Source organism: Salarias fasciatus, chromosome 3, assembly GCF_902148845.1.
Source record: "Salarias fasciatus chromosome 3, fSalaFa1.1, whole genome shotgun sequence".
Lineage (NCBI taxonomy): Eukaryota > Metazoa > Chordata > Actinopteri > Blenniiformes > Blenniidae > Salarias > Salarias fasciatus.
In genome coordinates this window covers 15,170,491-15,195,939 of record NC_043747.1, presented here as the reverse complement: position 1 = coordinate 15,195,939, position 25,449 = coordinate 15,170,491, and the positions used below count along the sequence as shown (strand labels likewise).

At 43.3% G+C, this 25,449-nt stretch overlaps 3 protein-coding genes across 7 annotated transcripts in view; 2 read left to right on the top strand and 1 right to left on the bottom strand.

The window, feature by feature from the left end:
- Positions 1-1,119: 1,119 nt before the first annotated feature.
- LOC115385154 (N-acetyl-D-glucosamine kinase) lies at positions 1,120-4,373 on the top strand. 2 transcript variants are annotated; one of them, XM_030087171.1, is made up of 10 exons: positions 1,120-1,168; positions 1,563-1,647; positions 2,113-2,211; positions 2,530-2,671; positions 3,048-3,158; positions 3,248-3,360; positions 3,457-3,544; positions 3,664-3,761; positions 3,834-3,912; positions 3,990-4,373. In XM_030087171.1, exons 1-10 carry the CDS (start codon positions 1,140-1,142, stop codon positions 4,187-4,189), a joined length of 1,044 nt encoding a protein of 347 aa, XP_029943031.1. In that variant the 5' UTR covers positions 1,120-1,139; the 3' UTR covers positions 4,190-4,373. The 2 variants fall into 2 exon arrangements, with proteins under 2 accessions (XP_029943031.1, XP_029943032.1); XM_030087172.1 differs by having other exon boundaries at positions 1,137-1,168; positions 2,117-2,211.
- Positions 4,374-7,467: 3,094 nt separating this feature from the next.
- On the bottom strand, positions 7,468-17,685 carry paip2b (poly(A) binding protein interacting protein 2B). Of its 2 annotated transcripts, none has more exons than XM_030087563.1 (4): positions 17,429-17,685; positions 10,127-10,293; positions 9,379-9,561; positions 7,468-9,291 (listed from the first exon to the last, which is right to left on the bottom strand). In XM_030087563.1, exons 2-4 carry the CDS (start codon positions 10,280-10,282, stop codon positions 9,235-9,237), a joined length of 396 nt encoding a protein of 131 aa, XP_029943423.1. In that variant the 5' UTR covers positions 10,283-10,293; positions 17,429-17,685; the 3' UTR covers positions 7,468-9,234. The 2 variants fall into 2 exon arrangements, with proteins under 2 accessions (XP_029943423.1, XP_029943415.1); XM_030087555.1 differs by lacking the exon at positions 17,429-17,685 and adding an exon at positions 15,949-16,110.
- hspa12b (heat shock protein 12B) overlaps positions 16,342-25,449 on the top strand; it is a 22,392-nt gene continuing 13,284 nt past the window's right edge. The window contains exons 1-5 of one of the 3 annotated variants that reach the window (XM_030087502.1): positions 16,342-16,472; positions 17,635-17,780; positions 21,176-22,743; positions 24,700-24,927; positions 25,305-25,331. The gene's annotated coding sequence lies outside the window, so the exon portion shown is untranslated. Of the gene's footprint in view, positions 16,473-17,634; positions 17,781-21,175; positions 22,744-24,328; positions 24,928-25,304; positions 25,332-25,449 lie in introns of those variants that run through there. The other 2 variants (XM_030087485.1, XM_030087494.1) reach the window with 2 other exon arrangements.

The window sequence follows — 25,449 nt, the reverse complement described above, 5'->3', positions numbered from 1 at the left end:
TCTTGTGTAACTTGTGACACACGCGCACACTTTCTAACACAAACATAAACTACATGCCTTATATGAACTGTCACGCGGGCGCGCGGGGATTGTGTTGGAAAAATGAAAGCGAGAGCGTCGCGGCTGAAGTGAAATCTCACATAATCCGCACATTATTCCTCATGAAGAAAACTGGAAGTGATATCAGGTTTCTGTAAACTCTTAAATATCCCTAAATACACTTTAACTGCTGGAAGTATTTGGAGCTGAGCGGCCTGTGCTGGCAGCAGCGGGGCCCCAGATTAATGTGTTGCAGATGCCTCCTGCTGGCTCACACTGCAAATTCTCTGCTCTTTGTTTCCAGTCGAGAAACAAACGCTGCTATAACAAAAAAGAAAAAACGTCCGTGCATCAATCTTCCTTGTGGCTTTGACCAGTTCAGGGTCGTGGGGCGCTGGAGCCAACCCCAGCTGACGGTGGGTGACCTCAGGGCTCAGGGTCGCCAGTCCATCACAGGTTAAACAACACACTTGGGACCGCTACACACTCACGTTCACATTAAAAGATGCCGTCAAGTTGCCAGTTAACCAAAGAGAACATGCAAACTTTACTCAGAAAACCCAGGAACACGCTTGAATCCATAATCTTACTGCAGCAGAAGTGGCATCCAGGACAACGCCGTTTTTTTTCTAAATATTAAATATTAAAACACTGTGAGGCAGCATGGGATTTAATGGTGTTAACTTCCTTAACAGAACAGTATAGAATACAATTAAAACAGTCCAAAAACATGTGATCCATAGCTGGATCTGGCCCCAGCACGCATCGACATGAAAGTAGTTTTGTGCAAAATTGAGATGGCATCTGATTAAACAACCTGCAGGAGCATCAGGAGCGAGGATGGAGCATCAGGAGCGACACATGCAGACACATCGAGAAAATCAACTTTCAAGTCTCACGTGCACAGTGTCAAAACACCCCAGAAACAGGTTTTAATGAGGATGAAAACGCAATACTTTAAAGCTTTCCTGTTGCGGTCCTGTCTGTATGTTGCAGAAAGACACTGCTGCCCCCTGTCGGTCGTTTATTGACATGATCATGTTGGACTTGAAGTCTCGCGATATCTGCAGCAGCCGCAGGACCAAAACAGGAAGTGTGACATGGCAGCTGTGTACGGCGGAGTAGAGGGGTAAGAATGGATTTAAAATATACTACCGGGGTTATCCTTCTTTGTTTATACCAGGTGCAAATATGTAGTCTAATATGTTTTAATGTTTTTAATGTTTTTCATTGAAATTAAAAGTAGTGAAAGTCCTCCGAGTGAAATGAAAGGAAGATGTGTCTCGTGACACTTCACTTGCCCCTCCCCTTTATTCCTTTTTCTATATTCATAAACATTTATTCATTCAAATTAATTTAATTGCGTGTGTTTTTTTAAAAGGATGTATTTGTACACAAGTGTTTACGTCTTTTCGGCACAAAAAATTACTTTTTAAAAAGAATTTTGTGAATCAAACTATACTTTTCCTTAATTAAACAGTTATTGTGTGTCTTTTTGCGTGTTTCTGGGGACTTCCATTCAGAGGAGCGACCCACTCCAAAGCAGTGCTGGTGTCAGCAGATGGAACTCTTCTTGCAGAAACAGAGGGACCGTGCACTAACCACTGGGTAAATATACAGTACATCCAGGAAGCGTTTACAGCATTTCACCTTTTTATTATTAAAAATAATACTTTCAAATCACATGCACATAAGTATTCACAGCATTTGCCTTGAAGCTGAAAATTAGAGCTGAGATACATGCTTGAGAAGGATAACCATCTCTGCAGCGATCCATAAATCAGGCATGTGTGGTGGAGTGGCCAGACAGAAGCCACTCATGGTAGTCTGCCTCCTACAATTTGCCAAAATGCACGTGAAGAACTCTCAGACCATGAGAAACCAGCCCTACAGTGAAGCATAGTGGTGGAAAAAGTAATTCTCTCCCATTTGGAATAATGCTGTAATGTAATAAAACATGGAAAATGTGTTTTGAATACTGTCCTGATGGAGCTGTGGTTTATTTTTAAACTTAAATTACCGGTAATAATGTTCTACATTATGTGTGTCTTTTTGTCTGTGTCTGTGTCAAAGCTAGTGGGGGTGGACAAATCTATAGAAGCCATCAACGACATGGTTCAAAGAGCAAAGGTCGAGGCAGGACTGGATCCAAACAAGCCTTTACGCTCGCTGGTTGGTCAAACTTTGCATTTTAAACAAGCCGGTTGAGTACAGAAATGAATGTAAACAACTACTGTAATCTCACAAATGCATCCTCCTCCTTGTAATTTATTTATTCATTCATATATATTTTTAAGTTTTTATATCTATTCAACAATCAGCCATACATTGTTTCAATAAGTATGAGTGAATTGGAGCACAACACATCAAACAAAGGAACTCTTGAATCATAATTTTTCAGATTAGTACATTAAAAAAATGTAAATTAAAGCAAAAACAGTCATCTTCTTAATGATGACACATTTTTTACATTCCTTTTATTTAATGCAGGGTATGTCTCTGAGCGGAGGGGAGCAGAAAGATGCCATCGAGAAGCTGATCGCCGACATGAAGGAACGCTTCCCCACTCTGAGCGAACACATCCTGATCATCAACGACACCATCGGCGCCATGGTGACAGCCAGCGATCGGGGTAACCTGTCGCCCTCTGTCTCCGTGCTGCAGTGAAGCCTCATCTCAAGCCTCAACTGCGCACATGTTTTTAATGAGATTTCTGCCTCGGGTGCATACACCACAGCTTATTTCTTCTTGGACTGATGGAGGCTGTCAATTCAATTCAAATCGGGCTTAGACATATCAAGTTTTGGCACATTCTTTTATTTCTTATTTAGCCAAAGCTCCACATTTAGAATGTTTCCAGTAAAGCTGGGTTTATGAATGTATAACAGCTCTTTACTCTTCAAGGTGTGGCTGGTTGAAGTACGGTAGTTTCACCATCTGTGACATTTCTCAAGCTCTTTATGAGCTCAACGTTCACTCGGCTCTTCTCTCCCCGTTTTCTTCGTCAGGCGGCGTCGTCTTGATATCAGGGACCGGCTCCAACTGCAAGTTAGTGAACCCTGACGGCTCCCACATCGGCTGTGGGGGCTGGGGTCACATGATGGGCGATGAGGGCTCGGGTATCCATGGCAACGCATACATATGAATAACTTATAGCTGTGTGTGGCAGACCAAACACTTGAGATATCTATCTAATCTCATCTTGTAGCGTTCTGGACGGCTCGTTTGGCCGTGAAGACGGTGTTTGACGCCAGAGACAACCTGGCCGCTCCTCCTCATGATATCACTCATGTTAGAGAAGCCATGGAGGAGTATTTCCAGGTCAGACTCTTAATTATTGATAAATATAAAAAAAGAGCTAGACTGTGGATGCGTGTTTTAGGAATGGTGAGATTGTTTTTTTTCTCTGTGCCTCAGGTGTCCGATCTGCTGGGCATGCTGCCTCACCTCTACAGAAACTTCCAAAAGTCCCACTTTGCTGGTTTCTGCAAGAAGCTGGCTGAAGGTAGTGAGCACATCACATCGTATTTAGAAAAAAAAAAAAACCACATCTCACTCTGTCACTGATTCCCACAAAGTGAAGTGTCGATTGTGTTAAGTGTGTGTTTGTGCGTGTGTTAAAAGGCGCGGAGGCGGGAGACGCTCTCTGTCGCTATGTGTTCACTCAGACTGGAAGAGTGTTGGCGAAACACGTGGAAGCAGTCCTACCTACAGCAGATGAGGTACCACACACACCGTCGATACTGTGACACCCAGATCTTGTTTTAATCTGTGTGTGTGGTTTTCTCTCACAGTCTTTATTCAGCGGTGACCTGGGCCTGCCCATCCTGTGTGTGGGCTCCGTGTGGAAGAGCTGGGAGCTTCTGAAGCCAGGTCGGCGTCTCAGAAACCCCGAAGAGTTTATCTCCTCAGTTCAGATTTGTCCTGAATGAGGTTTTGTTCTTTTCCAGGTTTCACGGAGATTTTGGACAGAGTGGCCTCGTCCGACAAGTTCAGGGGTCGTTTCCGTGGCTACAGCCTTCTCGTCTTGCAGCGATCGTCAGCCCTCGGCGGGGCCAGTTTCAGCGCCCAAAGTTTAGGTGAAGCCATAAAGATGGATTATGCAGCCAATGTGAAAGTCTTCTACAGGCATACCTTCAGCAGCAGCTAAGGAAATCGACTGTGCAATGGTTGTTTTCCTTTAGCAGGAACATATTTTTGCAATAATGAATGCCTTTGAATATTTTTTTTTTTAAAATACATTCATCAGAAGAATGATGTGTTAATTTGAATCCTGGGTGTTGGAGAAGCCCTGAGAGTCTATACGGTCAATGAGCCACACAATAAACTCTTTGAAGTTACCCCTCTGCCTCTTATTTTCTTTATACAATCACAGAATCACAGTCCTTCACAGAGATTTGTCACCACCTAGTGCGTAGTTGCAAATATCAACCATATTCGTGAGCACTGTGCATCTACAGCTGCAGATCAGAACTGAAGCAATCTGCAGTATTACAGCATGTGGATTAGAGCTGCACATTATTAAAAAAAATGCAATAATATGCTGACTTTCATTAAATGAACAAGCTTTCTAAATCTCAATAATAATTCCCTCTTTCTTCTTGGTTCCACTTTCAGTATATTCAGAATCTGTGACTGCACTCATTATTTTCACAGACTATTTGCAAAATCCGGCCTGTAATCCAGCAACATTTCTCCAGGCTGAGTAGTTGGGTCCCAGGTGACATAAAAACAACATATACTCACACCTTCTGCAGGTACTTGTGTTTTCACGTGGTTTTTTTCCCATTATCTGCGCTGCCACAGCCCTCACACCCTCCACGCTTCCTCCCAGCCCTCATCCTCCCTCGTCCCTGGCATCGAACCCCCTGCTGCTTCTGAGGCGGCGCTGGGTGACGGCGGTCAGGACGCAGGAGTCGCCACAGAGATGAGGCTTTCATTGGGAGAGGAGGGGAAAGGTCAGCGAGACTGCGTTTGTGGTGGAAAGACAAAGTTCTGGTCCTCAGGATGAGATGCATAAATAATGAGGTTGGCAAGTTTCAAGACGCTCATTCCATTTCTTTTCATTTCACAGCAAATGTGTTGAAGCAAAAATGAGTGAGATCCTCCACAGTGACGGTTGGACGGCTTTGTTTATTTCATTTCAGGAGTGTTTCATTCGATTCAGCTGCTGTTTGTGCACTTGAGGTGAAAATGAAAAGAAAAAAAACTTTCAAAATCATGAAAATGCTTTTGGCTTTCAACTTTCCGATGCATTTAGAAATAGTTTAAACAATAGTTTGAAAAACTGCCGACAAAACTGATTTGTGGAGATTGTGCTTGAATACATGAGTGAAGTGGACTTATTTGTGCAACATGCTGTATAAGTCAGGCAGAAAAATAAGGCATCCTTGTGAGCAGGGACGTGGTGGAGGCTCGTCTCTGGGATTGTCAGCTCCGTGGCTTCAGGACACAGAAGCCGAGGATGAGTCATAACACAGCAGTGAACCGTCTGCTGGCAGGCGCCCAGAGGAGCCAGAGAAAAGTGTGCATCTGTCGTAACGCTAATGTTAAAAAAAGAGATTTGAATGTGCGTGCAGTCGTCAAAGTCTTCACTGCTTTACATAGTCAAATAAATCAAATGTAAGCACCAGGAAACGAGTTCCTCCTCAGTTTGAGTCAGATATGTGGCTTTTCTCTGGGTGTTCTGGTTCCCTCTTATCTTCTAGGAATGCATCAGAGCTCAACTGATCAGTCTGTCTGATGGATTGGTGATCTGTTCAGCGTTGCTTTGCTTCACCCACCGTCAGCTGGACCGAGCCGGACGGACAGACAAGAGCCAGCGCTGCTGACATTTCATCGTCTCCGAACAGAATGTAAGACAAGTATATTTAGAAACTGATCGCAAACAACAAGAGTGCCAGCAGGTCACTGATGCTAGAGACCTCATTGCACTGGATGTGGAGCTGAACTACAGGGAGCTGTAAGTAAAAAGTAATTATTACTAAATCTCACAAAGTAATAGCATTCATTAAACATAACTGGAGTAACTTTTATGTTATGTTTAAATGTAAGTAATGTGTCTGATTAGGTCAATTTCTCTATTTAAATAAGACAAATACAACCAGCCACAGTAATATCGCGGGCCGGTTGGATTATGTTGTACCTGCACCTGAGACCAGCAGAGGTCAGCAGGACCTGGACTGAGTTCTGCTTGTGGAAGTGAAGCTGGGAATGAGGCTCTCTTCTCCAGTAGGGCTTCAGTGTAGGGTGGGGTAGATTTGGGGGGTTGGGGGGTATTAGAGGCTGAACCCTCACCATAACCCAATCAAGAACATTAGAATAGAGACATTTTCCCAATGGAAATATACTGAGCTGCAATGTATTTGACAGGAGCAGGTTTTAAATTCTTTCCTAATGAGCAACGTGGTCGTTATTTCTCTCTTTCAGTCTGGCCAGAGCCTTTGTTAATGTTTACATGTTCTCCATGCGGGTGTGTGTGGATTTTCACCTACAGGCTAACCGGTCACTCTGAAAACGCCTCTGTTCTATACGCCTTTAGGAGTATGCAGACGTGGACAAAACTGCTGGTACCCTTCGTTTATTGAAAGAAAAATTCACAGTGGTCAGAGAAACAACTTGAATCTGACAAAAAAAGAATAATAAATAAAACTTCTATGAAATTTAACCAGTGAAAGGCAGGCGTTGCTTTTCAACCATGCTTCAACAGAATGGTTTAAAAAAGAAAAAAATAATGTCTGACTTTCATTAGTTAAATTTCATATACATTTTATTATTACTTTCGCCAGATTCAAGTTATTTCTCTGGTCACTGTGAATTTTTCTTTAAACAAAGGATACCAACAATTTTGTCCACGAATTTACACTACTCAAAAAAAAAAAAAAAAAGTGAGGAACATTTGACTTTTAAGTGAAATTTCAGGATGAACCTCAAATGAACTCTAACCTTTACAGATGAACTGAATGTGACCTCCTCTAGACTTTGGAATGCTGCCGTGCGGCTGTTCAGTTTTTCAGTCCTGAATGTCCTGGTTGAGTTATAATTTAATTAATTAATCTTCGTTGACATTTTGCTTTGTGACACCAAGACGTCCTCTGGCCACACCCCACGCCGACGAGCAGGAAAAAAATTAAACAAAGTCAGGGAACTTGTCTTTAACATCTTTATTCATCTTTTTTCATTATTTTTGTTTGTATTGAAATCCATACTCTGTGTCTTCTGAACCTTTTTTTCCCCCCTTCTTTACGGCTTCTGTCAACGAACTCAAAACAAAACAAAAAAAAATCAAAAAAATAATGTCATGTTGTACAATCCACCTGGCGGACATTCCTATTGGCTTCACCAGGGCGCCATCAGACGGCTGCGGCTCCGCGCCGTGAGGAAGTTCCCCTTTTAAACCAGCACTTCTCTCTGCGGCCACACTGGTTGGGAACACACCGAAACGGGGCGGACAGAAGCACGACCTGCCACTTTACATCGAATATTTTCTTTTTTTTTTTAAATGTACAGTGCACCACAGTCTGCCTAACAACCATAAAATACACCAGATATGAGCACCGTCGGTACAACACAACTGGCATGAACCGATCGGATTACTAGGTCTTTCAAAGCGACTATGCCGCCCCCCTGCATTTTCGAGCCGAGACGGCAAAAACTCGACTTGAAAATTCATCGCAACTGCCGTTTACAAGCCGGATTTCCACAAAAGCGTCCTCACACGCAAGACATTTTCTCCATTGGCTCAAATCTTAACGGATAATACACTGAGGAGAGATGCTTCCTGGGAAGCCCAGAGCACAACGAAGGGTCGCGGGTTTGAATGTCAAAAACCTCCGATTCAGGCGAAGAACGGCACAGAAAGACAATACTGATGCCACACTTAAGTTTTTAGGAGAGGCCACGGCCGTGCCGGTGCCCCCTCCCTACCGTTTCCTCCTACAAGACGGGACTGAATGGACACCACAGGCTACTATACCCAGTAGAGACACAGAATGCCTCGTCCTCAAATAACATGAAGGGGAAATAAAGAAGAGAAGCTGTTGATCTGATGCTTGGGGGGGAGAAAAAAAAAAAAAAAAGCTTATCTGGCAAAAAGAGGCAGTGGCTGCATCCCACACCAAATACTCTCCCCTCCCCTGTAATGAGGCTGAACTGGTGATTCCAAACAGAACCAAACACTGAAGCTGTTATTACAAAAAAAAACAAAACAAAAAAAAAAGGAAAAAAAAAGATCAACCATGACTCAAAAACTTTTATTCTTGATTTGATGCATAACTGGACCATCCACCTCTCTGCTCTTACACAAGGAGCAAACGTAAACATGGACTTCCACATAAACCGGGAAAAATAATAGCTTGTTGTCCATGATTGCACCTGTCCACACCTGCTCTGATCGCCTGAAATCAACGGGAGGCGGGTCGGGGGCCGTACTTGGTTTTGGAAGGGAGCTGCTGCAGATACATGAAAGAAATTGGAACAAAAGCAACTGCATTTCTGGATGCACAAGAGCTGTGATTCACAGGGAGCTTGTGACATTAAAGGAGAAAATGCTGACGGGTTCGACTCACTGAAGAATTTACAGAGCATTGGCAGACAGCCATGAGTCCCCTGAAATGTTAGTCTTTCTCTAACCTTACTGTCATGGAAACCCTCAACCAATATTTTGTTTTTATTATTTATTTTTTAAACACCCAATTCAAAAAAATAGAACAAATTAGCATATTTATGAATAGATTTTTTTTTCTTTTTTTTTTTTTTTTTCCAATTTGTGTCCTGGCATCGCTCCTGTGTAGCTGCCTCAGTTTCCAAAGGGACCGCGATGGCGCCTGCGTACTCTGTAAACTTCATCTGAAATGCGAAGATGAGCTAGCGCCCACAGTGGGGCGGTGCTGGTACTACACCCCTCCCCCACCCCTGTTCCCAACATCCCCTCAGTTTACAAGAAACAGGAAATAAAAAGGTTAAAGAAAAAAAAAAACCCAAGAAGAAGAAATCCCCCCACCCCCCGACTGGGCCTGCCAGCACGCCGTTGACTTTAGGATGTGTAGGTGTGTGTGTGTGTGCGTGCGTGTGTGTGTGTGTGTGAGAATCAGTGTGTTTGCGGTCGCGGCCGCCAGAGTCTCTGAGATTGTGTGAGAACGGGTGTGTGTGAGTGTGTGCATGCGCGTGGAGGCTCCATGGGGGTGAGGGGGACTCCTAGTATTTCTTTCCCGGGACAAACTCCTTCGCTTCGGGATTTAAGATGCTCTTCCTCTGCAAAAAAAACAAAAACAAAACATGAAAAACACCAGTCTCGCATAAAATAAACTCAACCAGTGACTGAAAATGAGTGTGACTCACCGCCACTTCCTCCAGGTTGCTGTGGTGATCGCTGACCGACAGGCCATTGAGCTGCTGCTGCAGCTGTCCCACCCCCGCGTTGTTGAGGTCACGTGAAGGGATGAACCATTCCTGGTCCTCCTCCTCCAGCATCTCCTGGAAGCAGCGCTCCAAGAACTCCTGCTCCAGCAGCTCCTCTTCCACCTGGCCGGCGAGGGGGGAGGAAACGCACCGGGTAACGTCGTCTGCAGTTGTTTTGATTTTCTCGTCTCTGTGAAATCACTTCCGCAGTATTGGCTCGGTTCTCAAGGCCTGATTGCTACATCTCGCTCCAGCGTCCTCCTCATGCAAGATAAACATGGAGGCATTTCATATCATAAAAATAATTGCGTAACCTCAAGCGCCTAAGCGTCACATTTCCAAATCTGATCGATCACAAGCAGATCATGAGGTGCAGCGAAACTCTCTCACATGCAACCTACAGCAGGAAAACTGTGAGAAAATGGCTTTTGTGCAAACAAAACTCAAAATTATTCCTTAACCTACTGGAATGGGTGCGACTACTCGGCTGAATGACTAAAAGTCTGTTTTTATGTACAGTACAATGTGCTCTAATTATCCTGCAGAGATCCATGAGTAGCTGAGGCAACAGCAGAGCTGCTCCCCGCTGTTAGTGCAGTTTGTTTATGTAGAAGTTGAAAACAAAGTTAAACGTGAGCCATGTGTCATTCAAGTGTGTGTCAGGGTGTATACACACACACACACGCACCTGTCTGTTGTATTCTTCCTCGTTCTCCATCCACATGTACTCAGCGAACGGGTTGGCGTCGCTGCCCTCCCCGGCGTGCCCGTTGGCCACCGGCTCCTTTCCTTCCTTCCCCGGAGCGCCGCCTCCCGGTGTCTTGGCCACTTCCGGACCGCTCATCTCAGCTGGCTCTGCATGAGGACGCAGCAACACGGCGTCATTTATGCAGAACCTGCACACTTTTACATTTTTGGTTCAGAATGAAACCTCACACACACAAAAAACGTGCACAAATTGGAAATATTCTTCAAAAATCCGGCAAAAATGTAATTCCACTGGATGCATACTGAATTTCTCAGCTGCTCTTTATTGTGCAGCTGGGGCTCATTGGCTGTTATATTAACACTATCTCCTTTAAATCGAGGCTCCAACATTTCGGCCTGGGATCCAAACCGAGCAGATTAACATGGTTTCAATTACATTTCAGCTGCAGCTGGAGAACTGCTCCCATGGGCAGGAGAGTCTTCAGCGAGTCTCACAGCTCATAAACAACAAACCCAAACAACTCTCCACATCTCCTCATCTGAACGAGAAAGAGAAAACTAATATTATGATCCTGCTGTGTGCAGAAGCACAAGTTAAAACCTCTCTGCCACATCTAAAAAAAAAAAAATCCTTTCCGCAAATGCCTGAATGTGTCGGAGGACTTAATGGATCATTTACAATTTTGACAATAATTGACAGATTTTTTTTCTTCCCCCAGTGTGGTGAACGGCACTGCTCCTGTTAAAGGCTGCAGAGGTTTATCATAAAGACATACACAGCGAGCACCCAGCGTTAAACCCATACAGGCTAATAAAAACAGACCAAGAAGTCGCGCCTTGTAGCTGTTTACTGCCACGAGACACTCAGACGTGCGGCACAACGTCAACTTCTTCATTCCCCGACCAAATTTAGCATCCGCAGCTATGTGGAGCACAACTGCGGAGGTATGCAAGATTTTAGTGGAAGTGAGGGGTTTAGGAAACCAGCTCAAGTGAAGTGATCAGTAACATAACCTGGAATCGTGACGCTGTTCAACTCGCAAAAAAAAAAAAAAAAAGAAGATGAAGAGCAAAAACAGGAAGTCTCATTTAGCCTGTTTGCTGTGGCGTGTTTTTTTTATAAAGGTTGTGTGACTCAGATGACACTGCACCTCATCATAAAATAATCTGTCATCAGTGCTGCAATCACAAAGTCGCAGCCTTAACACATCCGCTCCTTTCAAAACATTAACAGATGCACCCTGCAGCACGTATTACAATTAATATTTGCATGCAAACAACACAACTGCAACTAATGATAATATTATTGCCAACAGCACACAACAGCCAGATTATTCTTTAACTGAAATTTCGGCAGAGTTAAAAATGAAGTGGACGCGTTGTCGTCAATAAGAAAGCCGCTGGTTGTCGTGATTTGTTTACATCTCAGGAGGAGAAAGTGATTGAATGTGAGCTGCAGCACGTACCATTGTGTGCTTAATATTCTGCAGCGTGCGGACGGCTGCACATGAGGCAAACACAGCGACTCACGGTACGTAAAGCCTTAATGTAAAAGCAGCAGGCTCAACACACGCGGATCTCCGTCCTGCTGCTTATTTATGGATTTTAAAGAAGGCAAAGGGTTCAAGACTGCATAGTCATCTGGATTCATTTCAGATTTTTTTTAGGACTTCGTCCACTACAGTGGAGACAAAATAATAATTTGTGATGTTGCTTTGTATGTTGCACCAAAAAACTCGACACAAAGCAGTTTCATCCTTCATATCACATCCAAAGTATAAATACTCAAAGTTTCTGGACTCTCCAGACGTGGAGGTAGTCGCCTAAAATGAATCCAGAAGTGAATCTACTCACTGAAAATCTGTAGCGGAAGTGAAATAATACTCCACAGCGACATATCTGGTTTTCTCTTATCTATAAACTTCCTCCTTTCTTCAAAAAGGGACAGTCCCAAGTCGAATGTGATATTTCTAACGAAATTCAAACTACTATGACTAAACCAGATCACGGGGTTGTAGCTCCACACCTGGCCTAAAACTGTATCCCTGCTGTTTGTGTTTTTCATTCCTCTACACTGCTTGTGCACAATTTAAAATTGGAGTTTCTCCAAATCGAAAAGGAAGTCGCTCTGCAACTCTAACCTGGACCGTGCAGTGTAGCAATTAAATTGGAGTTTTCAGACCTGTTCGTTCACTTTTACTGTTGATTACATGTCAACGATTCGACACCAACACGAACAGCATGTTCATGCTAATGGGACTGTTCGCTGGTCTGGATAAAAAAAATCGTTTGTTTTATTTACACTCACATTAACATGTTAACATAAAGCTGGAGAGATAACATGTGAAAGACGGCTGCTGTGACGTATATTGTGTGCTGCATGCATCAGGATACATGTTGAATTTTGTCCCCTTTTATCATTCCAGATAAAAACTCAGCCTACAAAATGTACAGATGAGTCAAAACAGCAGCTCCTTCTTCTGCAAATCAATGACCACCATAAAGTAAGAAGATAAAGCGCCTCTAAAGTCGGTCGCCTCCTGTGGTTGCACCTTTAGGTGTTTTAGAAAACTTGCTGCCTGCTTACATTTTCTAAAAGTTCAGTTTTCAGCGACCCTGAGCAGCGCTGTGAACGGACAACTGAAGTTTGCCTTTTCCACTTGAAACCAGGTAAACGGGGCCCACTGTGCGAGAGCTCAAGGTGACATTAATGCTGATGCCATGTTTACTCACAATTCATGCACAGCATGACAGTGAGTATGGGGGCAGTGACGCTGACGCCGTTTAACGCATTGAAACAAAAATGAGCTTTAAACTACCCTGCTGTGTGAAAAATATTTCAAGTAAAAGTAAAATCTGTGGTCTCATTTCTGTTCACTTTAGGAGTTTAAAGGTTATTTGATTTTATTTCTCGCAATACAGATTAATCATCAATGCAGCAGTCAAACAAAAGTCTCTTAACTATCAAGTGACGCGCGTTATTTGATCACTTATGAAGAGATGGCGATTATGGTCGAGCACTGTGTATCCTCGCGTCTCTAACACATGCACAGCATTGCTACTACGATGAGACGCTTCCACCATAATGACATAATCCTCAGACTGCCAGCCAGCTGCGAAAGACTCGCCATGACTCAACTGCGGCCTCACGGAGGGGGGAGAGCGAGGGGGGGGGGGGGGGGGGGGGGGGGGGGGGGGTGGACACAGAGAGAGCGAGGAGGTTAAACAAAAAAGTAAAATGATGATCTCAACCGAAACAGCTCCAGGTCAGCCTCATGTACACACACACTGATGTTGCGAAGGTTTGATTTTCAAAGACTGGGCTTCAAACAGCCTGAGAATTCACCCGCATAATGCCCCGGTCCCCCGTCCAGGACACGGTGTTGTTTGAAGCCTCTTCCTGCCATTTGAGTCTCTGCCAGCAAAGCAAGAATCAACATGTGTGAAGAGAGTTTGACCCCAGGCCGGGTGCCCCTCACTGTACGGACACACCGTCCTTCAAACAAACGTTCATGATCTAAGTAGGTTAGTAGACTGAAAGGTCTGTCTGTTAAGATAAAAAGCAGAGACCGGAGTTTATATAAGGTTGTAAAGTTATAAAAAGACGTAACATCCCAGGGTAAAGATACGGCATGTGTGAAGAAGCTGAAGCCTGTGCCAGAGCATTTCAACGGCAGGCTATAAAGAGAGTGGAAACAAAAAGATGTTAACATCGACTACCGGAGCTTACAAACAACTGCCCGACCGAGAGACGCGTCAGACATGAGACGGACAGACGCAATCAGCAGGGGTGTTTACACAAGACACTCATCAGGGCACTTTAGTCAAAGCTCTGTGTTTTCACATCCACAAACAAATATTCAATACTCGACTGTGAACATCTGAAGCATGCGATAGCACTTTAAATGATGAGATACTTCATCATTTGGCATTCAAGACGCTCAGATAAAATAAACTTTCAGAGGATATGACCTGCACTTTAAGAGGTCGTCACTGGTATTTTTACATTTTTGATGCATGAGACGTGTCTAAAGGAAAGCAAGCAAAATAAATCAAAGAGAAAAATCATTTTAAGATATTTCCACTGTGTTAAATGTAAAGATCTTCATATGATCAACAGTGAACATGCTTGTTATGGGGCCATGCTGGGTGAATCCGGGTAAATGACAAGTGCAGGGAGTGAGCATTGTGCTGTGATGTACTGATGCACTCTGTGCAGCACTTAACATGTTTGTGTTGCATAACGGTGTGTTGGTCACCATGTAATATTTAGTTAGTACAGCCTAGACCTCTGTGCGTGCAGACCATGATCTGAACCCATCTGATGACAGACTACTGAGATATTTGCTAGAAATGTCAAAAAGACTGAGCTGTGTAGTCAAGTGGAGGCTGTGCAGGAGCACACAATTACTGACAAGATGAGAATTTCAACTCTTGTCATATGCCAAAATGAAACAATTTCTCTTGAACATACTCAGATTACTTCTTCAATCAAAAATGTTTCCATTGTGAATACAAACGTTTGTTTTCACTGGATAACTGAACAGCGTTTAGTTTTATGGAGCAGATCTGAGAGGCATACTTAAAAAGGAGATCTGTAAACTCGCCCTCCAGTTTGATGAATTACAATCATTTTGAAACTCAGATGAGGCTTATTTTAATAACTATTCACACCATATCGGTTTATGAAAGAACATCTACTTGTGCAGCCGGGCAGGATAGATGGCCACTTGTAAATAATTCAATATTGTAGCAACAAAAAAGAGGCGCATAATACTTTCATTCATTTGTAGAGCACTTTTTTCAGGTTTGAGTCATGCTGATAAACAATTTCACATGGAAAAATTATATCAAATCAGACTAAACAAATAAAGAAAGGCTTAAGATGAATGCACCAATGAACCTTAAAATAGAAGACAGTGTCTATGACTCAGATGCAGCCTACTAAGTCTTATTAATGTCAACAACTCAGATTGTTGGGAAGTCAATATAAATTCTCAGAAAACGGGCTAGAGTGCTGTAAACTGTTGCCTTAAAGGAGATGCACCATCAACAGCAGGTAGAGAAACGTGGGTTCAACCTCATGTGGAGTTTGTTGTGTAATTCCCGTAATGTGGGAATCTGTGGCTGGAAATAAACGGAGAAATCCATCGTGATGCGGGACAAACGGTAAAAAAAGAAATGGTTTGTGATGATGGGTTTGTTCAGCACAAATCGTGCACATTGAGTGCTTTGAGAAGAAAAGGGCTTCATAAGCGCTTATGTAATGCAACGGCGAGCGCCGTGTATGTAACAGGAGCCGTGCCGTCGTGGCTTACAGTCTGCTAACGGGCTAAACCAGGTGTCCGGGCCTACCTGGGGACTCGGTAAAGGGATTGGGAGCTCTGAGCCGAGGTAATGCTAAGTGGCTAGTTCACGGTGGCTGCAAATAGCCCGTCCAAGCCGTGCTGTCAGTGGAGCGGGCCCGAGGTGGAAGCTATCCAGCAACAACAAAGGGCAGCGGGCCGGCTGGCTGGAAACACCCGCAGCAAAGTCGACGGGCTCGTTTACATAAGAAATCCCCAAGCGTGCGGGTTAGCAGCCGAGGCGGACACGGGGACACGCGAAGCGCCCGTCGAAGACAAAACGCGTCCTGAAACGAGGCCAAACAAAGTGGGCTCGGCTACCAAGCTAGCACGCTGCTACAGCATGGCAGCATCCCCGAAGCAGGTCAACAAAACAAGCCTCCGCTCCGGGAGCACATCCGCGCATTCTCTCGCACACACGTACACAAACAAAACGCCGCCGAAACGCTGGGCTCACCTGGCATCGTGCCCTCGGCGTTCGTCTCGGCGTGTGCCGTTACACAAAGTTACCGCAACAACGAGTGCGTGCTCGACGTTCCTCCGCTTTGGGTCTGTTTTAGCTCCGCGATGCAGCGTAGCTCCGCTCAGCTAAATCCCGTTAGCCACCGTGCTAACAGCGGAGAGCCGTGTCGGTCACGTGGTCCGGTGATGCGTTCACGCGCCGTCAGCGATGCTGGGGGAGATGAGGGTGACGTGGGCCACTTTGTGTTTGTTTATCAATGGTGTTGCTCGGCAAACTGTTTCTGGACCACCTTGACATAAACTCCGTGAGGATTTAAATTAGTTTTGGCCATACTTTGTTACTTTCCACAAGTAATGGAGAAGGGCAAGATAAGTTCAACTTCTTCCTTTTCCATTTTGGTCACAAAGTGACATTAAATGAGCTCCAGTGGCTGAGGATCCATCCTCTTTATACCACTCCATTCTCTTCACAGTCCCAGGGAGCTGGAGCCAACCACAACTGGGGTCCACCCTGGACAGGTCAGCAGTCCAATCCAGAGACGGACGAGAACACACTCACATACACTCCTAGGGGGGATTTTAAGGGCAATAATTAACTTCACATGCATGTTTCTGGACTGTGGAAGGAAACCTGTACACATATGGGGAAAATATGCAAACTTCACACATAAAAGTCTGTATGTAATCCGTATTACTCTTGCTGTGAGGCAAGAGTGCAAACCACTGCCACATGATAAATATAAATGATAAATGTAGATGTGGCCCACATCTATATTTTGTTTGAAATCCGAGTTTGGAAAACCACTTAAAACTATGTTTATTAATGCACTGATAAAAACTTGACGCAGACGTTTTGGTGATCAGTCATATGTGAAATGGGTACTAATCAGCAGCATGTTGACTTCTATTTGAAAACAAATGTAGCTGTGCAATGCATGTGGCGAAGAAATGAAAATCAAATTGCTGTTGCCTGTTCACTGTTGAGAAAACTCTTTGCAGACATGCAGAGAAACAGATTTTCCGACTGCAAGCAGCTACAAGACAACATCTGGTTTGGTCTTTGCACTGTGTTTCCATTATTAAGTCCTCCAGAGGCTAATCATTCGTGATTAGATGATTAATCCAAACACTGAACAAGATCCAGTTTTAAAGCTTCGAGAGAAGACATACACTGAGTCACTGACACTCTTTTCTATGCTGTCTCTTCAGATTTAAAGCGAGAGTATGTGAATTGTACTTCCTTTTTACGCATTCTTACAGTGAATCATTCTGGTGGGAAGTTTAGCAGCAGATTAATTGAACGATTGGCAGCAGCTGCCGAGTTTTGTCAGAAATAAACAAGACACGCGTGCATGGAGTTGATCGCATTGCCACGTCTCATTTCTTTCTTCCACTTCTCATTTCTGTATTTATTTATTTTTTTCTGCAGCTTGCACCCTGCCCTCCTTTCACAGCATCGATAACAACAGACTCACCTCTCAACTTCAAGTGCAGTCACTGTAGGGGGAATCCGCAAACCAGCTGTCGGATCTTTTCCGGTCCCAAATATCACGGAAAAAAACGCACAGTTGACAATTTATTCTTCTAAGCTCCGATATACAAAATAAACAAGCGTCTCTCGGGTCAGTTTGCTTCCGTTATTTGCCAAAAATATGGATAAATCTTCTGTTTTTCTGCCTAGACGGTGACAGAGAAAAGCGAAGTGTCGCGGTCGTGCTTGTCCAGCTGTACACTTCAGCCATTGGCTTAAGTCCACGTCAGTCTACGGAATCCCTCCACGCCATTGGTCCACAGCGTCACAAGCCCCCGCCCCACATCTCCATTCACGTAAGTAAACAAAATATAACCCATTTTTTTTGCTGTCTGCCCTCCGTCTTTGTAATCAATAGGACTCGTTAATATTTGACAGTGGGGCCGTTTTAACCAGGTCTAACTCTTCTTTTACAGTCGAGGATTCACTTTAGTGTTTCTGACGCGTGTTTGGGAGGAAAACATAGTAAAAGAAGAAGAAGCGATGGTTACACGAGGAGAGGGAAAAAGTAAAAGTGAGCAGTGGCGTACAGATACTTTTCAGGGGCAAATGAAGCCGTCCCCCCCCCCCCCCCCCCCCCCCCCCTGCTTGTGCCTCATTATCCTGACAAAAGAGAGATTGTTTTCAAAAGTTATAGTAATTCCTAAATATTGCAATCTGTCTGTCAGACAAGAGTAATTTGGAGTTGTTACGTGTATAATCGCCACTTACAGGAGTGCTGCAGGAATGAGCACCAGGAACTGGAATTCAGTTTGAATAGATGACTGGATTTTGCATTATGCTGTAAATGTGCTTGGACTTTTTCTCCTGATGGTTAATTAGTGACTAGTAGTCACTGACTACGGTATGTCAGGTGTGTGAAACATAAGGCCACTGGGTCAAAACCGGCCTACAAGAGGCTGCTGTCCAGCCACCAAACCCCCCAATTGTAAACACTGTCATAGAAAACAATGATTTTCTTTCAATTTTTTTCTCAACAAAAGTTGTGGATAAAAATAAACAACACTGAGACCCAAGCTGAAATATCATTAATGCTGCCATGTTGTCTAGATGAGTTTGTAAAAACATACAGTACATAATGCAACAGATAAAGGAGATGTCTTTCAGTCATTTCACTATATTTTGTAGCAGAATGTTAAAATTGGCTTTATATTGAGATTGTAGTAATTTCCAGCTGGAATTGTTTGAGTTTGTGAATATATAGACATTTTCAATTATTATGCAAACAAGTGCAATTAAATGTTTTATAAAAACTTCTTAAAGTTAATAAAGAATAAACAATATGAAATAAATATGAAATAAACAATATGATTTTGAGCTAGTTGGCTGCTGGTGTCAAAACTTCAGCCAAACTCACAAAAAACATTACAATCACAGTCTCTTGACATGTGTATTTAACAGAAGGCATGTTCACTTTGTATACAAATCACAAAATACCTGATGAATTCTTCTTTTGAGAGGTTTTTATTCCCTAAGGGTTCCCCATTTTAACCTCGATAAAACACATTTGTCAACAAGACTTTGTTTTCAACTCATCACGTTTACCAACCATAGGCCAAAACGTGACCATTGTGTCAGCTCAGACCTTCTATAGCTTATAGCCCAACAACAATTTTTTTTTTCTTGCTTAAAGCTCTGACAACAATTTCTTGATTATTACAATACAGGAAATAAAAAAAACTCTTGTGGTGATGAAAATGGGGTGTGTGATTGTGAGTTTAGAGTTTCACATTTAATGTCTGAAACGTGACAGCTCTATTCTACTTAGATTTCAAAAGATGTGTTTGACATGGTGAAATCACTGTGCAAGGGGAGAAGTTAAAAAAAACATGTCCAATGGACAATATCATAAAAAAGATGTGATTTAATCAAAATTTCAGAACTACAGACACAAACATTCTTTTTAAGTAAATTGACAATCTAACTGATGCAAGCAGGACTGTGTCAGGCTGTGCTGCTCCGCTACCATCTGGACTGAATGTTTTATCCATTCTGATTATTCAGAGCAGTCATCACATTTGCCTCCAAGCCTTTTATAGCCTCACCGACTATTTGGTCTATTTTTGGTCAACAGAGTCAGCCTTACCTGTTTCCTCATGTGAATTTGCAGGGCTGAGAATATTTTTGGGAACAGAATTTAATAGCATTGCAATTTGAATTTCATTGGAGTTATTGTATTTGATGAGAGTCTCTCTCTTTGAAGGAAGAAGGTTATAAATAAGATAAAAAAAAAAAGGATATGAAGACTTCACTTCTTCTACAGATATTCTCTTTAGGTAACGATCTCTTGTCCACCAATGTTTGTGTTTTCCTGGCATTACTGTGCCTTTCTTGAATACTATTTGAAGTTGGAATACTGAATGTTATTCAGTCGGAAACAGTTGCCAAACTGCCCAACACATAAAAACCCACACCACAAACACTAATTTTATCCCACGGTAGTGAGAAAGCCAGTAAAAAAAAAAAAAAAAAATGAAATCCAGATCACACCAATGTCTTTGTTAGTGTGTGAGTGAGAAAGTGAGCACAGAGAGATGAGTTTAAAAGTACAGCTTTTTTTTTTTTTTTGTAATACCTTTTCTCTGAATATCCCATTAAGCCAAGCTCCTCTTGGGGCAGGAATGGGCAACTTTTATTATTGTAACTGCCAAAACGGGCTTCTAATTTTATGGGGGAAAAAACAAACTTAAACTTGAATTCCATGTTTGTCATTAAATAATATTGGCAGTTTATTATCAGGTTCAGTGGTGTTTAAATTTAAGCTGGACCGGGCAGGAGCGTGCATTACTCTCACTACACAGTGGAGGGCGACTCTAGCCCACAGTGCAGCGAGGCAGTGCTCGATCTCCAGGCTGAAGCATTGTAAACTTTGCAATATTGTTGCAATGCAGATTAGAATACAATTCGTAATTGAACTCATAATAAAACTCACAATTCATTTTTTTTCCTCTGCAATAACTTAATGGCAGAAAGCATCATCCAAATGTTTGAATATTCGTATCTCAACGACCTGTAGACAGTTCTCCACGTCTTGCTTGCAGTCAGAAGCCAACCTTATCATAAATACCCAGTGAAACAGATTTCCTGCTTGCTCCGCTAGTTTCTCGTTGTCTCAGCTGGATGATGCATGGACGTGCCTACGGGTTGAGAAGGAGATGGGGATTTTAAATCAACATCCAAAAACACCAGATGTTCCCTCAAATGACACCATCAGTTGTGTGTGTGTGTGTGTGTGTGTGTGTGTAGCTCTGATTTATTCAAACATCTTCAATAAGTGTCCTTGTGTAACACAGGAAGGCACATACAAACTGTTGTGTCCTTGTCATTAAACATGTGTGCATGCAAGCTATGGTCACTGAAGGCCAGAACTTGAAAGATAAGTTTTGCAGGGTTTAATAAGGGGATTTCCACACAGTTCACATGTGACCGACTTCGCCTGTTGATTGAAAAAAAAGATCTGCAGTTGAGAGATTTAGAGGACAGGCTGACAAGTTTACAGTGCGCAGTAAAATCGGTTCGATTATCCACTTGATCAAGAAAACAGGCTTTTCCATCATTCTTTTTCATGTGACACATTTGAAGAAAATGTTAACTAAAATATGGAATTTACTTTTTTAACCTACTTCTCATGATATAGCTCTCCATCAAAACTAACTTTATTTTTAATTTTTTTTTTTTTTTTTCCACACAGGCTGTGGATCATGTTCTTCATCATTTCGGAGCACATGCAGAGGAAGCAGGGCTTTCTTTGGCCAGTTTAGACCAGAGGAATGTTCACATGCTATTGTTTAATAAGCTGCTTTTGAAGAAATCGAGACACAGTCTGCAAGCACACACTCTATTATCGTGGGAGTTTGGAGTAATATAACTATCCACACCTGCACACACACTATTTACTTACACACAAAATGTGGTATTCAAGCTCTTTTCCCTCTCTCTCTTTAGTGCTGCTACTCAACACCCCCTCTCCACACATACACACACACACACACACACACACACACTCAGTCCCTTCTGTTATAAATTTCACCCTTCGTCTCTGCTATTGAATCATAAATCATAAGTTCCCTTCCTGTACTTCGCTCCCCCTCTTTTTGTCTTTCATTACACAATAGCTTAGACTTTCTAAAAGAGGGCGGCCATGTTTAATATGTTGAATTTGTGTTCGTGTATGTGTGTGTGTGTGTGTGTGTGTGTGTGCCTATGTATCTTCGACCCCAGGCTTTCCTGTAACTCTGGGTCTCTGCCCCGGGGCAGCGCTGGTGAGCTTGTTCAACGCGACACACACCCATTCATATACATATTCACACACTGAAACGCACGACACACCCTCAGCGTGCACGCGAATGGGAGAGGAAGTGGCACGTTAGTGCACACACACACACACACACACACACACACTCACAAACACACGCTTGTGCACCCAGGAGGGACAGTAACGCCTTTATCATTTTTTTCACACACACACACACAGGTGCTTATAGTCTGAGGTGGTGTTCGCACTCATCACACAAGTGTCGTTAACACTCAGCAGAACGACAGTATGTTCAGCTTTAACAAGGACTGTGAACATGGAAACATACCCCTGCTGCACATTTGTTCCAGAGACCACTAAAAAAAAAAAACAAAAAAAAAACCCAGCAGTCACACAGTACATGCCAATATTTTACTTTCCTCCCCTTCTGATGGCTCCCCTGTGTGTTTCACACCACCGCCCCTCAATATTTAAACTCAGGGATTCGTGTTTGTTTAACACGGTTCCTTAAGGTTGTCTTGAGAAAAGTGATCAGATTATTGAATTATTAAATAATCTCCATGTTCATAAGGCTCAGTTTGCTTTTTGAAAGAAAATTAAAGGATCCCACCCTCGGTGCTCTGTGTTATCGCCAGATAACTTACACAAAATACTGGTCACTTCTATCATACACATTTCTTTATCATGTCTAAGCAACAAGAAAGTACAATAAACTATTTATGCTACGACATGACGGAAAGATATCGCACAATACTCTAACAGGTTCTCATTCATACCGCAGCTGAGACTGTGGGCTATTTAGAGGAGCTGTGAGGAAAACTGTGTGTGTTGTGGGTGTGTATCCGTCGCTCGAGGACTTCCAGGGTCCTAGAGATAACGTGAAATCCATGAGAGGAATTCTACACGGGGGTTCCTTCCTGTCACCTGACTCCTTCGCTTCCTGCGCCGCGTTTCCTGCGTCTGGACCGCCAAGGAAGAGGAGGAGGAGGGCGAAGATGATGAAGGTGAGGGTGGAGCATGCATGTGTCATGCGTTGTTGGATTCGATCAGGAATACTGCAGATTAGACCAAGGCTAAGTGTAAAATTACAGCTCCTTTTGCTGCAAGTGCTCATCAAGAGGAAGGAATCAATTAAATCTAATTAAACGGAAACAAGAGAAAGTCGGGACTGTAATGGAGGGAAGCGATGAATGCATTACAACAATAAAAGAAGCAATAAAGAGAACGGCTGGAGAAAGAAAGAGGTGATGGCAGGATCCATGTGGGGCCCCTTGGTTTTTGGGCAGCGAAGGGGGGGGGACATGCCAGGTAATGGCTTCCAGACACACACACTTACTCACACACACGCATGCTCCCTAATTTGATTTGGAAATCTGACAGGACAAGGAGCCGGAGTGTATAGAGATGTGTGTGCGTGTGTGTGCGTGTGTGTGTGTGTGTGTGTGTGTGTGTGTATACCTGGGGCATTTTCTTTCACATACTCAAGAGGTCCAACTTCCTCTGCCCATTGGGAGTGGGGCCGGTTGTGTGTGTAGGTGTGTGTGTGTGTGTGTGTGTGTGTGTGTGTGTGTGTGTGTGTGTCTGCGAGCACTGGGGGTTAATGTATGCTTTCAATCACAACCCGAGAGGGAAGAAATCAGATCCCTGCTGTGTAGCAGTGAACCTTTCAGGATTCATACGCGCACACGGCGCACGAAAACAAAAGTTAGACGATGAAACGCAGTCCGCTCCTCGGCCCGGGCTGTAAATCTGAAGTTATCACTGTAGGTTAGCTTCATAAAAGTTTACAGAAGCAAACAGAACTCGACTAAACCACCTGTGACGCTCACATATTTCCCTTTGCGGATTTGAAATCCAGACTTTTGTGTTTGAAAAGTAGAATGTATTCTAGCAAAAAAAAAAAAAAAAAATTGAAATAGGACCTGAATTGAAACGCTTTGGAAGAACATGGAGTTCAAACAGTGAGGTAGGATGTAGGGAGCATCGTGGATTTAGGCTGCTTTGCTGCCTCAGAAGGGGAAGATGAATTCCCAAGTGCATCCAGGCATCCGTCAGGATAACATCAGACTGGCCGTCGACCAGTTGAAGCTCATTACAGGTTCAGTGATGCAGGAAAACAATCCTCGACATGGAAGTACACGTTCAACAGAACGGCCTCTGAAGGAGACGAGACCTGAATTCAATAGCGATGCTATAAGGGAGGACCTCGACAGCGCCAGACTCCCAAAGAAAAGAATAACTTTAATTTTAATGAAAATGAATCGGTCCAAGTCTCCCCTGGAATGTTGCGCAGGTCTTATCAGCACTTAATCTGAACGTGCTTGATTCATGTTATTGCTGCCAATGGAAATTCAACCAGTTATTAAATCCAAAGATTAATTTACTTTTTCTATCACTACGTGTCCGTTGAAGGACGCACATCCAGAGATGTACACACATTTGCACACACACCGGCACGAGAGAAGTGGTTCTTTTGTTTAACACCTGCTTTTGTGAGAAAAGGTTACTACAGTAAGAACCAGGAGCCAAAAAAAAAAATGTAATCTACATGAGAAAGAAAGCAGAGAGGACAGGAAGAGCTAATTAAACGGGGCAGGGAGAGCTGTGGAGGAGTGGGAGGGGAGCGAGAGGTCAAGATGACTTAAGCGAGATCCACCGCCCGCTCCAGATGACTCCACCCTCACTCTCCAACACGTCCTCGGCAGTTTACATGGGAGGTAAATCCCCCAGCATTCCCCCCACCTATGTGCTGTCACAGCCCTCCCACTCATGCAACTGCTGTGTGTTTGTGTGTGTGTGTGTGTGTCACTACTTTTCTCTGGCATTCCTGTGCAGACGGGAGAGACGCTGCAATCTGCTGCAGAGGCACAAGTCAGTGAGTGCAAGTCCAACTCAGAGCTGTACTCGGAAAGACTGGGATTTTTTTTTTTTTTTTTTTCGTTTTCTTTCTCCGATTCCAGCTTTTTGGGGGAAATCTGCCTGCAAGTCAGCCGGGGAAGTCTCACATTTCCAACCGAGCGGGGGGGATTTCGAGGAAAGCATCCTCTTGGATCACAGTTTTCTCCCGTTCCTCTTCTCTCCATCTCCTCTCCTTTGAGAGTTCATTCCAAGCCCAAAGAGATCGGTGCTGCAGAGAGAAGAGACCAAAACCACAAGGATCCCGTAGAGATATCTGGACATAAAGCAAAGTGAGTTAAACTTACAGCTTAAAGCTTGATTCCTTTCTTTTTTTTAACAGTTGCCCACAGAAGTTTTTTTTTTCCAGTATGTTTATGTTGGAAGTTACATTTGCTGTGTTCAAATGTGCAAAAAACAAAGTTGCTTTCTGATGAAAAGTGCTCATACTGCACCACACTTAACTTCAAAGTGGTAGATATCCGATGTGAACAATGCACAAAAGTGGAGTTTGTTGCAGGACTTTCCTTTAAATTCTTGTTCTGTTGATGTCTTGACTTTAAATGACTTCATACTGAGATGATCAGACGAAATATACAAATACAAATATAGCAACAGAGATTTATTCTCTCTCTCCATTCTCTCTCTGGTTTTAATGTCAAATCGCAAGGTCAGCTTCTGGAAAAGAGAGCTGAAGGTGCACACACACACACACACACACACACACACACACACACACACACACACACACACACACACACACACACACACACACACACACACACACACACACATTTTATTTGAATGTCTTATTC

What these genes read in the sequence shown, in the direction of transcription:
- LOC115385154 (XM_030087171.1), top strand. Translation starts at nt 1,140, where the DNA reads ATGGCAGCTGTGTACGGCGGAGTAGAGGG. An exon ending in ACAAGCCTTTACGCTCGCTG is followed by an intron (nt 2,212 to 2,529) that starts GTTGGTCAAACT and finishes TATTTAATGCAG; the next exon opens with GGTATGTCTCTGAGCGGAGG. An exon ending in TCCTACCTACAGCAGATGAG is followed by an intron (nt 3,762 to 3,833) that starts GTACCACACACA and finishes TTTCTCTCACAG; the next exon opens with TCTTTATTCAGCGGTGACCT.
- paip2b (XM_030087555.1), bottom strand. An exon ending in AGGAAGAATACAACAGACAG is followed by an intron (nt 9,562 to 10,126) that starts GTGCGTGTGTGT and finishes CTCGCCGGCCAG; the next exon opens with GTGGAAGAGGAGCTGCTGGA. An exon ending in GCAACCTGGAGGAAGTGGCG is followed by an intron (nt 9,292 to 9,378) that starts GTGAGTCACACT and finishes TTTTTTTTGCAG; the next exon opens with AGGAAGAGCATCTTAAATCC.